At 45.9% G+C, this 16297-nt stretch overlaps 2 protein-coding genes across 2 annotated transcripts in view; both read left to right on the forward strand.

Annotated features, from left to right (window-relative positions):
- The window catches only part of MYH2 (myosin heavy chain 2), a 26260-nt gene extending 18524 nt beyond the window's left edge, over positions 1 to 7736 (forward strand). The window contains exons 22-35 of the mRNA XM_013006295.2: positions 6 to 215; positions 842 to 968; positions 1639 to 1757; positions 1955 to 2151; positions 3059 to 3242; positions 3483 to 3648; positions 3751 to 3875; positions 4148 to 4456; positions 4543 to 4746; positions 5305 to 5430; positions 5522 to 5692; positions 5776 to 5880; positions 6001 to 6096; positions 7584 to 7736. Of these exons, the coding sequence (XP_012861749.1) occupies positions 6 to 215; positions 842 to 968; positions 1639 to 1757; positions 1955 to 2151; positions 3059 to 3242; positions 3483 to 3648; positions 3751 to 3875; positions 4148 to 4456; positions 4543 to 4746; positions 5305 to 5430; positions 5522 to 5692; positions 5776 to 5880; positions 6001 to 6096; positions 7584 to 7736 (2292 nt within the window). The remainder of the gene's footprint in view (positions 1 to 5; positions 216 to 841; positions 969 to 1638; positions 1758 to 1954; positions 2152 to 3058; positions 3243 to 3482; positions 3649 to 3750; positions 3876 to 4147; positions 4457 to 4542; positions 4747 to 5304; positions 5431 to 5521; positions 5693 to 5775; positions 5881 to 6000; positions 6097 to 7583) is intronic.
- A 4561-nt stretch (positions 7737 to 12297) lies between these two features.
- Positions 12298 to 16297, forward strand: part of MYH1 (myosin heavy chain 1) — a 24203-nt gene continuing 20203 nt past the window's right edge. The window contains exons 1-9 of the mRNA XM_004709349.1: positions 12298 to 12501; positions 12599 to 12742; positions 12854 to 13010; positions 14244 to 14271; positions 15021 to 15135; positions 15217 to 15309; positions 15431 to 15494; positions 15975 to 16073; positions 16168 to 16271. Coding sequence (XP_004709406.1) covers positions 12298 to 12501; positions 12599 to 12742; positions 12854 to 13010; positions 14244 to 14271; positions 15021 to 15135; positions 15217 to 15309; positions 15431 to 15494; positions 15975 to 16073; positions 16168 to 16271 — 1008 coding nt within the window. The remainder of the gene's footprint in view (positions 12502 to 12598; positions 12743 to 12853; positions 13011 to 14243; positions 14272 to 15020; positions 15136 to 15216; positions 15310 to 15430; positions 15495 to 15974; positions 16074 to 16167; positions 16272 to 16297) is intronic.

Genomic DNA, 16297 nt, shown 5'->3' on the forward strand with positions numbered 1-16297 from the left:
TCCAGAAAATGCGCAGGGACCTGGAGGAGGCCACCCTGCAGCACGAGGCCACCGCGGCCACCCTGAGGAAGAAGCACGCGGACAGCGTGGCCGAGCTCGGGGAGCAGATCGACAACCTGCAGCGGGTCAAGCAGAAGCTGGAGAAGGAGAAGAGTGAGATGAAGATGGAGATCGATGACCTGGCCAGCAATGTGGAGACGGTCTCCAAAGCCAAGGTACTATATATAGGTGATGAAAAAGTTATTACCAACAACAATCCTTTATGTACACATCACAGTTGGTGTACACCGTTATTGTTGCTAACAGTAATCCAGAGAAGTAAGCAATACTTGAATCAGATGTTTATTGGTAGTATTTCCACTCAACATAGGGAAAAAAAACAAATAAAAGAAGGTGCAGCTCAGTCACATAAGTAACATATGTTAGTGCTACTTTCTGGATGTAGGTTGTCTGTATTCTTCAGGTCTCCAATCGGAGATAATAATTGCCCAACAAGCAAAAACCATAACAGCCTATGCTTTTAGAAGAACTACCATGTGATTCTTACAGAATCTTGACTTTAGAACATCGTCCACACGCTATTCATAATTCCATAAATGCTTATGTTAAAATTGAACGGAACTTCGCCGCGAGCCGTTTCCTTTATACTCCCAGGTATATTCCCAACTTGGTTCAGCAAGCCTGAAATCTAAAGAGAGAGAGATTTCTTGTCTACCACATGACATCTTAAGGAAGACACCTTGTTGTGGGGGTATATATCAAAATAAATATTGTATGTGTTTGCTTTGCAAAGAGGCCTAGCCCCCAAAGTCTTCATGTGCTTATGTGTTTGCTCATGCAGGGAAGTCTCGAGAAGATGTGCCGCACCCTAGAAGACCAAGTGAGTGAACTGAAGTCCAAGGAGGAAGAACAGCAGCGGCTGATCAATGACCTGACCATGCAGCGAGGGCGCCTGCAGACCGAATCTGGTAATCCCCCCTCTTCCATGACACCTAGGAGAGAGGAGTGTGTGGCTAAGAACAAATCAGTTGGTCATGTGAAAATGTCATAAACGCAGCTGAACACACGTGTGATGCACCGATGCACTCAGACGCTCACGGTACCTACATACACGGTCAACTTTGGATGCTGCTGGAGGAAAAGGCTTCAATAGGACCGAGCCAGGCTCCTTCACAAAGGCCTTGAATTTGTGGTCCCCAGAGGAGGTGTTTGAATTAGGGGGTCACTTTAGTGGGGTCTGTTTCAGTTCAAGCTTCTTCTTTGTAAAATCCATCTCAGAATGAAGTAGATTCCTGCTAGACCACCAGCCCACGAAATCTCATAGCTAGCTCCCTTCTTGGATAGTCATCGCCATCAGAGTTTGCACAATATCATCTGACCTGGCAAGCATTAGCTATAGCGAGAACAAAAAGAATTTGGGCTATATTTAGTTCATTCAGACTAATGTTTAACTTTCATCCCCCAAATTAGAAATTTGCCATTGAGCATGGAGATGCCAAAAAAAATCCTCAATCATGTGAGAACTGAATTGGGGGGTGGGCGGCAGGGTCTGAATTATAAAGGATTGCTAATACAGGTCTGCAGAATTTTTTCATCGCTTTAAAAAAATGGTGCCCTTTCTCCCTTCCCTGCTATTAGGTGAATTTTCACGACAGCTCGATGAAAAAGAAGCGCTAGTGTCTCAGTTATCAAGAGGCAAACAGGCATTCACACAACAATTGGAGGAGTTAAAGAGGCAGCTTGAAGAAGAATCAAAGGTGGCTATTTTCCCTCCCCCTCACTGCCCCAGTGACCTGGCCCTACAGGGAGAACACCACACCAAACCTTAAAAGGGGACTGAAACTTAAGAATTAAATTGTTACCAGCCAGTAAGATGAAAGCCTGTCTCTGTAGGCCAAGAACGCCCTGGCCTCGGTTTGCATCCACCATTGCTCTTCTCCCTTGACTCTGGCAGGCCAAGAATGCCCTGGCCCACGCCCTGCAGTCCTCGCGCCATGACTGTGACCTGCTGCGGGAACAGTATGAGGAGGAGCAGGAGTCCAAGGCCGAGTTGCAGCGGGCCCTGTCCAAGGCCAACAGCGAGGTGGCCCAGTGGAGGACCAAATACGAGACGGACGCCATCCAGCGCACAGAGGAGCTGGAGGAGGCCAAGTATGTGCACCAAGACATGAAACGACAGAACATTTGAGTCAGAAAGATACCACCTTTGGAGGTGTGGAGAATTAGTTCACAAATGCCCCCCGAGCAGCTGAGTTTCCCACACACTGGTGACATAGTGGCCCATGGATTGGGCTGCTAACTAAAAGGTGGGCAGTTTGAATCTGATTCTCTGAAGATTCATAGCCTCAAAAACCCTGTAAAGGGTCGCCGTGAGTTGGAATTGACCTGATGGCCGTGGGTTTTGGGTTAATCACACCTAGCAGTGCAGTGATGAAGCCCTCAGCTGGTAGCCAAGCAGTCCATGGTTCAAGCCCAGCAGCTACTCCCTGGGAGAAGGATGTGATCATGCGTTTCCATAAAGTTTACAGCCTTGAAAACCCTACAGGGCAGCTCTACTGAAGGCATGTTGGGTTTCATGCACTGAGAATAAGACAGGGATAAAGCCAAGCATGGTCCCTGCCCTGTAGGCCTGAAATCCAGTTGAGGAAACAAAGAATAACAGATAATTTCACGAATACGTAGAAGTCTTACTGCTATTTGTCCAACATAGTGAGCTCACAGGTGTCTCAGCATTGTTGCACTTCTCAGGCACTGGACTACTGACCGAAAGGTCTGCGATTCAAGCCCACCAGCCGCTCTACGGAAGAAAGGTGCGACTGTTTGCGCCTATAAATACTTAGTCTCAGGAACCCTACCGAGGCTGTCGGGCAGTGAGGAGCCCCAATGCACTGGAGGGCAGCGGGTTCAGGTGTCTGGTCCACAAAAAGGAGCCCATCAAGAGTTGCCACCTGGATAAGGCATTTCACCACCAGGGTGTTTCCAGCACCTTTCAGGGGGGCGACAGTTCCAAAGCCTGTGGTTTGGTTCCCTTCTCTCTAAACATACACATACTCTTCAGGAAGAAGCTGGCCCAGCGGCTGCAGGCAGCCGAGGAGCACGTGGAGGCGGTGAACGCCAAATGCGCTTCCCTCGAGAAGACGAAGCAGCGGCTCCAGAACGAGGTGGAGGACCTCATGCTGGACGTGGAGAGAACCAACGCGGCCTGCGCAGCGCTGGACAAGAAGCAAAGGAACTTTGACAAGGTGACTTGTGGGGATAGCTTACGCTCCATCCATCTTCCTCTGGCCTCTCCTGCTGTGGACGTCCTGGTGGAGTAGCGGTTACGTGTTAAGCTGCGATCCGCAGGGACAGCGGTTCGAAACTCCGTGCAGCACTACTTCCACTTAGAGACTCAGAAACCTGCAGGGGGTCGCCATGAGTCAGCTGGGACTCGATGGCAGTGCGCTTGGTTTTCTGCTGTCATTGACTGCTGTGTCTCACAGATCCTGGCAGAATGGAAGCAGAAGTACGAGGAGACGCACGCGGAACTGGAGGCCTCTCAGAAGGAGGCCCGCTCCCTCAGCACCGAGCTGTTCAAGATGAAGAACGCCTACGAGGAGTCCCTGGACCACCTGGAGACCCTGAAGCGGGAAAATAAGAACCTGCAGCGTGAGTTCTTTTCGCTTTCCATACGGCCCACGGCTGGGAAGAGCTTTCCTTTCATGGCAACCTCTGACCGATTCCCCACCTGTCTTTGACCCAAAACAACAGAGGAGATTTCTGACCTCACGGAGCAGATCGCGGAGGGAGGGAAGCGGATCCATGAGCTGGAGAAAATTAAGAAGCAGGTGGAACAAGAAAAGTCCGAACTTCAGGCTGCACTCGAAGAAGCAGAGGTACAGGTCCCAAGCAGAAAGCAAATGTTTGGAGAATGATGAGGGCAATGCATGTGTGCGTGTGCTTTACACAATTGACGTATGTGTGGATTGGGATAAGAGTTGTATGAGCCCCACTAAAATGATTTAAAAAACCCAAAAACACACGTTCGAAAATAAATACATGTGGCCCATCTGTATAGACTGAATAAAAACGATGCAAGCAAGACGTACCGCTAAAACCGCAGAATGCTTGGGTTCTTGATTAACGTCACCCCCTTCCTCTCACGAAGGCATCTCTTGAACACGAAGAAGGAAAGATCATGCGCATCCAGCTGGAGCTGAACCAAGTCAAGTCGGAGATCGATAGGAAAATTGCAGAAAAGGATGAGGAAATCGACCAGCTCAAGAGGAACCACGTCCGCGTGGTGGAGTCCATGCAGAGCACGCTGGACGCCGAGATCAGGAGCAGGAACGACGCCATCAGGGTCAAGAAGAAGATGGAGGGAGACCTCAACGAGATGGAGATCCAGCTGAACCACGCCAACCGCATGGCTGCCGAGGCCCTGAGGAACTACCGGAACACGCAGGGCATCCTCAAGGTAAAGGGGTCCAGGCACGTCCCCGGCAATTGAGGTGAGTGGAACTCTGCGGACTTGGTGTCTCAATGACGGTGTTCATGGCGCAGGATACCCAGATCCACCTGGACGATGCTCTGCGGGGCCAGGAGGACCTGAGGGAGCAGTTGGCCATGGTGGAGCGTCGAGCCAACCTGCTGCAGGCTGAGATCGAGGAGCTGCGGGCCACTCTGGAGCAGACGGAGAGGAGCAGGAAGATTGCCGAGCAGGAGCTGCTGGATGCCAGTGAGCGCGTCCAGCTCCTGCACACCCAGGTGGGGTTCAGCGCCAAGAATCCGCCCCCTCCCTTCAGTAGATGATACGTGTCCCAGAAATGACCAGCTTGAGTTTTCCTTATGAGCTCCAGATTTTATAGGCATCTACCAAGTTTTCAGTGTATTACTGACATTATCTTTCTTGTCTTTCTTTTAAATAATTATTTATTCACTTCCCAAGACATTCTGAGACAGTCCACATCATACTGTAGCACTCTTTTTATTGGCCCTTATTCTCAACGTTGACATTTTTTGTTGTTGTGAAGAAATGGAATGTTAAGAACATCTGTTATAGTTTTTTGCTCCATGAGTGGTAAAGGGTAGTTATACAATTATCAACTGGCCATTGAGTCTATTTGTAAACTACATGCTTGGAGATACTTAGTATTTTATAGCATTTCTGTTCTATTTAATGGTATCACAAAACAAAATTCTTTCATATTGAAGGGCATTGTGACTTGCAAGTTTTGTTTTGTTTTTCCTTAAAAAAATTTTTTTAAGAGCCACTATTAAGTCCTTTGGTGGCAAGATAAAAAAAAAGAACTTATCTTTAAACAGAACACCAGCCTGATCAACACCAAGAAGAAGCTCGAGACGGACATCTCCCAACTGCAAGGAGAGATGGAGGACATTGTCCAGGAAGCCCGCAACGCAGAAGAGAAGGCCAAGAAGGCCATCACCGATGTGAGTGGACGGCTACGCCGCAGCGCTGGTCAAGCTGGAATGTCTCTGCGGCATCTCAGCTCTCTGAACTGGCCCTTTGTGTTCCGGTCAGGCGGCCATGATGGCGGAGGAGCTGAAGAAGGAGCAGGACACGAGTGCCCACCTGGAGCGGATGAAGAAGAACCTGGAGCAGACGGTGAAGGACCTGCAGCACCGGCTGGATGAGGCGGAGCAGCTGGCCCTCAAGGGGGGCAAGAAGCAGATCCAGAAGCTGGAGGCCAGGGTGGGTCTCCCAATACCTGCCTATTGCTATCTGTCCCCAATGCTTCCTTAGGTCACTGTCCAAATGAGCCTGTTGCTTTCTAGGTGCGGGAGCTGGAAGGAGAGGTTGAGAATGAGCAAAAGCGGAGTGCTGAAGCTGTCAAGGGTCTTCGCAAACACGAGAGAAGAGTGAAGGAGCTCACCTACCAGGTATGGCTCTTTTTTAATCAGCTAAACCCTCTTCCCAATGTACGTCAAGTACTCCCATGCCAGGGTGCCCTGGTCATTTGGCTTTTAAAGTCAATTCCTGCTATTTTTATAATCTTTCAGACGGAAGAAGATCGAAAAAATATTCTCCGGCTTCAGGATTTGGTAGATAAGCTTCAGGCCAAAGTTAAATCTTACAAGAGACAAGCTGAGGAGGCTGTAAGTATCCCTAGGGTGGACAGGAATAAAGAAGCCCCCAGGTTCATCACTGCTTATAAGACATCAGTATATTGACCATCTCTCCTTATAAAAAGCTCGTTGCCTATGGAAGACAGTGTACTTCTTTACAGAAACACTTTCATGATGATTGATTTAGTATACTTTTTATATTAATTAAATTTAAGCATACATTTTCAATACACAAGATTCTCAACAATTTAAAAAATACAAAGCACATTCTATGGACAAAATGTAATAAGACTGGAATGTGATGAGAAAATATAAACAAAATTTCCAATGTACACAAATGTTAATTTCTTAAAACTTTCCTAAATAAGTATTAGGTTAAAGTGGAAATAAAGGAGTATAATTATGAAATAACTATTATTTATAAATAAATTACAGAGAAGATAGTACTCATACAAACCTATAGAATGTAGTCAGAGCTATCTTTGGAGGTCAATTCCCTGTTTTAAAATGCTTTTATAATGAGTAAAAAATAAATGAAAAAATCGACCATCCAATTAAGAAATTATAAATAATAAGTATAACAACAATAAATTAAATTAAGACATACTGTTAAAGATTAAGGTAGAAATCGATGAGTTGGGGATAGTAATTCCTAATTTGGTAATTCAATAATATCTAATAATTTCTATAATTTATAGAATATAGAATAATTTCAATAATATTTAATAATTTCTAGTTTAATATGATCTAAATTCTCATTTGAGAGATAAGTAGTAAGATTAAAAATTTTTTTTAAGATTAAATTTTTTGTGGAGAACTTAATAAGACGAATACACTTATAACTAGTTTAATCAGGGCAAAGGAGAAAATGCAAACCCACAATGCTAGAAATGAGAACGAGTTAGCCTTACTCACAGAGGATTAGTATTTCTTATTTAAAATATAATTTCAACAAAGGCAACATCTTCTTTTTTTAAATACTTTTATTGGGGGCTCTTACATCTCTTAACTCAATCCATACATTCATCCATTGTGTCAAGCACATGTGCACATATGCCGCCATCATCATGTTCAAAGCATTCTCTTCCCTGATATTAGCTCCCCATTTCTTCCCCCTCCCTCCCTCCCTCCATCTCCCACCCTCCCTCACAAACCCTTAATAAGTTATAGATTATTTTTTCCATGTCTTACATCATCCTCCATCGCCCCTCACCCACTTTTCCATTATTCGTCCTCCTGGGAGGAGGTTCTAGGTTGATCCTGGTGATTGATTCCCTCATCCTCCCCCCACCATCCTCTAATCTTCCTGGTATCTCTACTCTCCTTGTCGTCCCTGAGGGGTTTATCTATCCCAGATTCCCTGTGTTGTGGGCTCTTATCTGTAGCAATGTGCATGCTCTGGTCTAATCCAACTTGTAAGTTAGAATTGAGGCAGATGACAGGTCCTTTCTTCCCTTTATACACAGTCTAGAAATATGCATACTACAGGTTCCTGACGATTCTATATTCATTCCCAGGAGGAACAATCCAACACGAATCTCTCCAAGTTCCGCAAGATCCAGCACGAGCTGGAGGAGGCCGAGGAGCGGGCCGACATTGCCGAGTCCCAGGTCAACAAGCTGCGGGTCAAGAGCCGGGAGGTGCACACCAAGATCATCAGTGAAGAGTGATTGAGTCGTGACGCTATGGAATGGCTACAGAGAAGCACAGAATGTGAAATCTTTGGCCATTTCAATCTGTAACTAGTGCCTATTTTACCTCATTCAAAGGAAATAAAAGAGTATGGGGTAATTTTCAAATGGCATCCTGGGATAAGTCTTGTTTTTTCTCTCTCTTCTGAAGTGCTGAGACCTTTGAATCATGACAGGGCGATGAAGCAGCAACACTCCACCTGCTACTAAGAGCCATCCTTATGTCCTCCCTGTTGTTTTAGGTCCGAGGTAACACTTCAAGATGATACCAGTTTCACTTAGAAAGCACACCTGTTCTGACGGACAAAAAGCTGAAAGTCCATTTTGGTCTCATCTCTCCTCAATAGTTTAGTAAATCTTAGAACGCTCCCACTTCCCCTAACATGAACCTAGTGTTCCAAGTCTGGGCGAAGGACAGCCCGAGTTCTATTTCTCATAGAGGTGACTCTGAGCAAACTCTGGCTCATTTATTCTCCATGCTTAAGCGCTGTTGTCAAGATTACAAACCCAGGACACTCTTCTTAGCCCGTGAAGACCTGGGTCACTGATGACAACATGCCGGATGCTGACATGGTCTGTGATAGAATAACCCCAGGCGAGAAGCTTTCGCAAACAAATCTTTTCCCTTATAGCTTAGGAGGCTGGAAGTCCAAGTTCAGGGTGCTGGCTCTCGGGGAAGGCTTTCGCTCTGTCAGTTTTAGAGAAAGGTACTTATTGCTTTTGAGCTTCTATTGAAAGCGATGCACGGGCACGGAGTCACGAAAGCAAATATGTTTTTCATGTGATTTGGCATGCTTCCTCCCTCTCTCTGCTTCTTAGCTTGCTTGACTAGCTCTTTGATATCTCAAAAGAGATTGACTCAAAATATAGCCCACACTAACCCTGCCTCATTAAAGTAACCAAGACAATTTATTTCCAAATTGTTACTGTGCTTACCCGCCTTCCAGCTGGTTCCGACTCATAGCAAACGTGTGTCCACTAGAACCAAACCCTGGCCCGTCCTGCGCCATCCTCACAATTGTGCCTACGGGTGAGCCCAGGGTTGCAAACCGCCACTGGAGCAATCTGTCTCCGTGAGGTGTTCCTGTTTTCATGGACTTCCTAGTCTACCAAGCATGAAGTCTTTGTGGAAGTAGTTGAACACGGCAAAATGGTTAGCACTTTTTACATTGGACTCGCAGCCTAAGACTGGACTTCCTCTGGAAAGTGTGTGGCATCGCTAGTCTCGATTCTTGGGCACTTTGTTGCTCTGTTCTTGTCATTCGTTCATGTTTGTTAGTACCTTGCAAATAGGTGGTAATGACCCCAAAGTCTTTCTTTTTAGTTATGAAAACTTTTTTCCCAAATCAAGGAGAAAGGCCATCCTAAAGTTCCCATCAAACCCTCCATAAAGTATTGAACTGTTCCCTCTCCAGGAGGTTCCTCACCCACATTTCACAGATGTCTAGCAAAAGGACAGAAGTATAAGAAAGTAAAACAATGTACCTGTGGTACCAAAATGGGTTAGCGGTTGTCTAGGAAACCATCTCTCAGATGCACATCTGCTAAAGGACCCTTCTTGGGACCTTAATCTACGCCAGGTGGAAGAAAGTGACCAGTGGTCAGGCTGGCGTCTAAGTCAGGCGCTCCGGGTCTAGCCCGCTGTGTGACTTGGGGAGCATCTCTCCTTTCCCCCAATCGCAGTCGCTGTCTTAATCAAAGGAGCAGTTGGACATAGATAACCCCTTAGAGTGCCGGGTAGACCATTGCAACCAATATCCCCAGATACCTGCCTATCACCAAAGTCAATCAAAAACCAAGTGCAATAAGATGTCTGTGAGTGCAGACAAGTGTACAGTAAGCAAACTTGGTGCCAGTCCCAGGCAGACAATACTGATATAAAGAGATACACGGGCACGGAGTCAAGAAAGCAAATCTATTTTTTCAGATGTCTAATTTGCCATATTGTATTACATCTACTGTTGAAAAATGAGAAGAAAATTAACGTTCACCTATTATTGGAAAGAAAAATGTGAAATATACACACCATGGGTAGGAGGGAGGAGAAGTCCTAGAGCCTGCATCTTCAGACAGGACACTGTCCTGTTTCCTAAAATTTGCCATGGCGAGTTTCACAGGAGAGACCAAGTTTCAATTGCAAACAACTTGCACAGAGAACACAGGAGAAGCGGGATATCTCAGCCTGGCAAGGCAATGCAATTTGGGAGCAAGTCTGAGGTGGGAGTGATGATTTCACCATGAATCAGAGAAAACTGGAGGACACCAAAGAAACGGTCTCTCTACCGTTTCTCTTCGTGAAACCGCTTTAAAAAAATGACATTTCCAAGCATCCTTGCAAAAGCACAATACATTGCAAAGGCTCCCCCCACCGAAACCAACACCCCCCTCTGCCATCAAGTTTTTGTAACACTCTGGAAAAGAGCAGAAACTTTTCTCCCAAGTATAATAAGCTCGCCATCGTGCCAGGAAGTTGCAAAGACGCCAGGGAGGCAACCTTGGGAAACAGAAAGAGCAGTGGGAGGCAACAAAGTCCAGGGATTCCAGCACCTAACTGCCTTTGAAGCAACACCTTACATTATTCCAAAGGCAGATCGCTTTCAGCTTGCCAACCGCTCAAATTATTTATAGGAGATTGGTTCATATACTTACCCCAATGTGAGAGGCAATCTTTCTAATTATATCCAAACATCTTTAATATGAGGGGAATTATGCTTGGAGACCTTCATTGCCAAGAAGCTGTTTTGCCAAATACGTTTTAAGAAAGAGGAGGAGGCTAAGTGTTTTCCATATTTGATCCTATAAAAGTAGCCTTGGAATGAGTCTGACTTGTCTTTCCTCATAAAGCTTCAAGGTAAGTGTGTGTGAGGACAGGGCTTGTCGGGAGGACAGTGAGGGATGGGCAGCAGAAAGCCAGGCCTGGCTGCCTGTGTGCATGCCACACATCCTTGTTCCTGTGGTCCCTGGCAGCCCTTCTCAGGAGGCACCAGGGTGCTTGCTCTGTAGCAATTTTATTTAAGTCAGTGTGTCTACTCACTTCCACCTTTATAGTTGGGGACTGTGCTATTTTTTTGGGGGGGAACTTGCTAGAATTTAATCAGATGAAACATGCTTTTTTTCTCACAGTTCTGACCCATTTCAAGGTTTCATCTGTAAGGTAAGAGCTTACTCCTTATCCCACCCCCCACCCCCATCCCTTCTCATTCCCATCAAAATACAAGGCAAATTCTGCAGTGGTGTGGAGAATGGTCGGTCAGAGGTGGGTGGTGAGTGGTGGTGGTACCGCAAGTAAGAGAAATAAAAGCACTTGAACTTAATGGTTGATCATGCTGTCCTACAAAGAAAACTCTGAGGGGGACTTCAGAACTAGTTTCCAGGAATTCACATCTTTGTGATGCATGAATATGCTTTCTCAGAATTTGGGGGGATTTTATATAGAATTCTTTCCACATCCAACATTGTAGCTTGTCTCTGGGGTGTTTTAATTCCAACGTGCAATACAACATTTTCCAGATGTTACCATTCATTTACGAAGGACAGGTCAATGACCACAGCTTTTACTCAATCCTCTTCCACTTCCAATGAATACGCAGAATCGATGGAATCTTTACTTTGGAGGGGGAAACGAGATGCTTAGAGTGGGCATCTCATTTCACGATCTATAAATTGGAAATTCCAGAAAAGTATCACGGTCTGAAAAATGACTGTGAGCATTTTCAGGAAAACAAAGGACCTTGTGATATCTGTCACTGCAGGCCGCGTGAGTGGGGAAGCAGTAAAAATCCACAAAAACCAAAGTTTACTCAGTGCTTTGTGCTTTCACGGGAAAGGCTAAGAAATCGATTGTAGCTGATGTTTTATGTTAACAAAGGAACAAGGGCCATGCCCAGCCCCCTGTGTTTTGGCTCTCCTCTCTATGAGGTTAGCCTTTATAAATCTCAAGGGACACAGTCCAAAGATTTTCACCTGGGCAAAATAATTCCTTGAATTTTAACCACATATTCCCATTGTTCTTTGAACCCCCCAAGCCAAGCCAGCTCTGAGCGCTTTCTTGGTTGCCAGCCTGTGGTCCCTGTGAAGGGTTCTCCACCCTCTGGGGGTCCATAACCCACGTGGGGAGAAAAGAACCTATGCAGGAAGGCACCTGGGAACACCTTCTGTGGGTGAACACCTCTTAGTTTTGCGTTCAGGGTAAGCTAAGGGTAGGCAATTTACAAAGGTCCATGTTCATCCCAGAGGAAACGGAGAGAGCAGCTAAAATATCACCACGGTGGATGAGCCAGAAACAGCCGTCTCTTTCCAAGTGCAGGATTGATATCTGTCAGCACTGGCACATTACACAGAAGCCTGACATTTCATCTACAATGCAGCCAGGAAGGTGGTTGTAGCAAATGCAATTTTAAGTGTCCGATTAGCCAGGGAATAAAGCATGTGTGCTTGGTTTAATATGAATCTAACAGACTGATTTCTGAATGTATAGCATTTCGTTTCTGCCTCTGCCACACAGGGTCCCCACCTGGGCTGCCAACCGTGACCCGCAGCCATGAGCTCCGACGCGGAGATGGCGGTTTTTGGGGAGGCTGCTCCTTTCCTCCGGAAGTCGGAGAAGGAGCGGATCGAGGCCCAGAACAAGCCTTTCGACGCCAAGTCCTCTGTCTTTGTGGTGGACGCTAAGGAGTCCTTCGTGAAAGCCGTGGTGCAAAGCAGGGAAGGCGGGAAGGTGACAGCCAAGACTGAAGGTGGTGCTGTGAGTAAAACACCCGGGGATGGATAGGGTTTGGGGTTAGGTTAGGTTAAGCGGGTTCAACCCTTTTTGAGCTGGCCTCCTTTGTCTCCCTTGACAGACTGTGACAGTTAAAGATGACCAGGTGTTCCCCATGAACCCTCCCAAGTACGACAAGATCGAGGACATGGCCATGATGACCCACCTGCACGAGCCCGCCGTGCTGTACAACCTCAAAGAGCGCTACGCAGCCTGGATGATCTACGTGAGCGCATCCTCCTGACTTTATACTCGGGCAGGTGATTCCTGCTGGTTGAAAACCAGTAGTGGTTACGGTCCCCAGGAAATCATTTCCCTCTCTCTGATTCGGGTGCAGACTTACTCGGGCCTGTTCTGCGTCACCGTCAACCCCTACAAGTGGCTGCCGGTGTATAACTCAGAGGTGGTGACCGCCTACCGAGGCAAAAAGCGCCAGGAGGCCCCGCCCCACATCTTCTCCATCTCCGACAACGCCTATCAGTTCATGCTGACGGGTGAGTGGCTTAACTGTCTTCCAAAGAATTGCTGCGTCTCATGGAGTCACAAAGACCTTTAGAAATAATCCAGCTCCCTCGATGTGAAGAAGAGGTGACCAAAGAAGCACAGAGAGGCAGATTGCATCAAAGCGAGGACTGTAATTCCGTTCTCCCGACTCCAAATTCATGATTATACCCAATACTGCTGCTGCTCCAATACTGTTTACATAGTCAGCTGGCTTGGAAACACGTGATCTATTTTATAGATTTAAATAAGAATAAGAGTATTCAATAACAAGTGAATTGAAGCATAAGATTATCCAATACCAAGTGAATAAGATTATTCAAATAAGTGAATCATATGGTCGAATTAGAAGTGTTAAAATGTGTTTGATCCTTGGAGCCTAATGACTTATTGATTATAAATTAGATACTTTTAGAAGCATAATCATCACTTGAAACCATCAGAGGCCACACATAATATCCTCTTCTTGAATGAAGATGGTATTTTGAGATTATAAACAGGTCTTAGAAGGAAAAGAAACAGGAATTGTTATTTATTTATTTTTATCTAATTCTCTGGATGGAGCCATGCTCTCTTACTCCGCCTTTTGTTGGACTAAACAGAACACTTTTGGGAAGACGGCTCAGAGTTAGCCTTGTAGTGTGTGGTTATTTGGAAACTCTGGCCCATTTAGAAACTCGATCTCAACCTGAGTGTTATTAATACGTTTAACCCATTAAACGATGGCCCAGACTCCTCTGAGCATCTTCAGCTCTATGCTTCACTCAGAGGACACCATGCCATGGCAATTTGAAGACAGCTGCAGAATGTGCTGGCTCTGTAATGTACTGCTCTTCTTGCTAACCCTAAAAGGCTACCTTTAAAATGGTCAAATGTCAAGGATCTTCTGCCTGAGAAATGAGTATCTCCTGGTTTAGAAATGCTTTCGTTTCTTCCCTGACATGGTGAAAAGTGTCACAATCGTATTTGTAGGGCTGTAGCGGGCGCACCTCCAGGGAGACATTGGTGGGGGGGGCGCGGTTTAAGCAACTTGAGAAAGGAAGACATTTGATGTTTTCCTCCCCAACTTGAAAGGCTTAGGAATAATCCTATATGTAACTTTACAAGACTACACTGACAGGCTCCTCTGAAAGGGGCACTTCAGCTCAGTGCCCCAAGTGTCTCTGTGGAAAGTTTTGTTTATGTAATTGATAATGACACTGACTGCCCATGTTCTCCCCCTGTAGATCGGGAGAATCAGTCCATCCTGATCACGTATGTATGCTGGCTCTTTGACTTATTAGTATTTTATTCTCAATGGGGACCTTGAAAGACAAGGGAAGAAATTAGTCGATGCCCCCAAACTAAACAATGACACAACCAGCCCAGAAGTGAGTCATGTTTTCCCTTTATTGCAGGACTCAGATCGCATCAGGATATAAAAAATCCAAGGCCTGAGTGATGCCTTTGTTGACGAGAAAGGACTAGGGCACTTGCAGTAGGAGATGAAACCCCATCACGGCGCCTGAGCAGACCATAGTTCAGGGAGTCAGCAACATTCGCCTTCTGATAGCAGAGCCGTTTGGTGGTTCATTTTGAAGGATGATTGAGGAATGTCTATTCCTGCAAAGACCCCATTGTGGTCCCTAGCCTAAGAAAGCTGAAGAATGAGTGCATCTCCTGGCAAAGTGTCTTACAAGTGGTTTCATGTATCATATGGTTGTTCTTTGGTCACTTTGTGGACACCTCAAGTCCCCAGCCTTAGTGTCTGCAAAAACTCCTAGCTCATTGAAGGCCTCTAGCGATACGTGTTAAATGAACAGTGGATGGATTTCTCTATCTCCTGTCATTGAAAAGCAACACAAACAAGATGCGCTCTATGAAGCCCAAAGAGAAGCATCTGGGGAGGATGGTGACAGAGAGGCGTAGGCATTGACGGACGAACTAGCAAGCATCGATGGTGGAAGTACTTTCACTTGTCACTGAACTTAATTGTTCCCCTTTGCTTGGTCTTTGCTGGGCAGCGGAGAATCCGGGGCAGGGAAGACTGTGAACACCAAGCGGGTCATCCAGTACTTCGCAACAATTGCAGTCACTGGGGAGAAGAAGAAGGAGGAAGCTACTTCCGGCAAAATGCAGGTGAGTCTGGGAGCCATGGTTTGCACTTAGGCGCCTGCCTGGGTTCTCAGGTCAACTCCCCAATGGGTATTTCCTTTGTAGGGGACACTGGAAGATCAAATCATCAGTGCCAACCCCCTCTTAGAGGCCTTTGGCAACGCCAAGACCGTGAGGAACGACAACTCTTCTCGCTTTGTAAGTGCCTTGGTCACAGCGGGTCTTGCCTTAAAAATCAGAGAGCACATGACTTGTATCAACGGCATCGCTTTGGGGAACTTCAACCTTTGAATACGATATCATCTTTTTCACTTGCAAGGGTAAATTCATCAGGATCCACTTTGGTACCACAGGAAAGCTGGCTTCTGCTGATATTGAAACATGTGAGTAACAGGACCTCTTAAACAGAATCCAAGAACGACAAACGATGGCTTGTTGAAACACCACAAAGCTCCTGATGAGCTTGCAGCCTGTAGAACACCCGTCAGCTGCCAAACATGCCAGTGGTTGATGCCAATCTTAGCCATCGTCTACTGTGTGCTTTACCTGCTTCAGGCAGGAGCTAATCATTCTGTGGCAACTGCCAAGGAATTGCAGAGATTATCTGAAGATGTACTTCAACATGTTCAAATGTCAAGGATCTTCTGCCTGAGAAATGAACATGTCCTGGGTTAGAAATGCTTTCGTTTCTTTCCTGACATGAGGAAAATAGCCACAATCATGTTTGTAGAGCTGTAACAGGTGATGCTCCTGACATCTCAACGTGTTGGTGACATTTAGCTAATAATCCGAAATTCCAAAATCAATCCAGAGTCACTTCATAATGTCACCATTTTACATCCAATGCCCTCTTCCCATTGCAGATCTTCTGGAGAAATCTAGAGTTACTTTCCAGCTAAAAGCAGAAAGGAGCTACCATATTTTTTATCAGATCATGTCTAACAAGAAGCCAGATCTAATTGGTAAGAAAAAACCTTCAATTCACGGGCTAGAAGTTAATGGAACATAAACATTATATATAATGTAAAACATACCTTCTGAATTCTATGTACCCAGAAATGCTCCTGATCACCACCAACCCATATGACTTCGCCTTCGTCAGTCAGGGAGAGATCACGGTGCCCAGCATTGATGACCAGGAGGAGCTGATGGCCACCGATGTAAGTCACACACATGGACAATTTTT

The sequence above is a fragment of the Echinops telfairi genome, unplaced genomic scaffold, assembly GCF_000313985.2.
Source record: "Echinops telfairi isolate 266 unplaced genomic scaffold, ASM31398v2 ScPeMD7_2010;HRSCAF=2546, whole genome shotgun sequence".
NCBI lineage: Eukaryota > Metazoa > Chordata > Mammalia > Afrosoricida > Tenrecidae > Echinops > Echinops telfairi.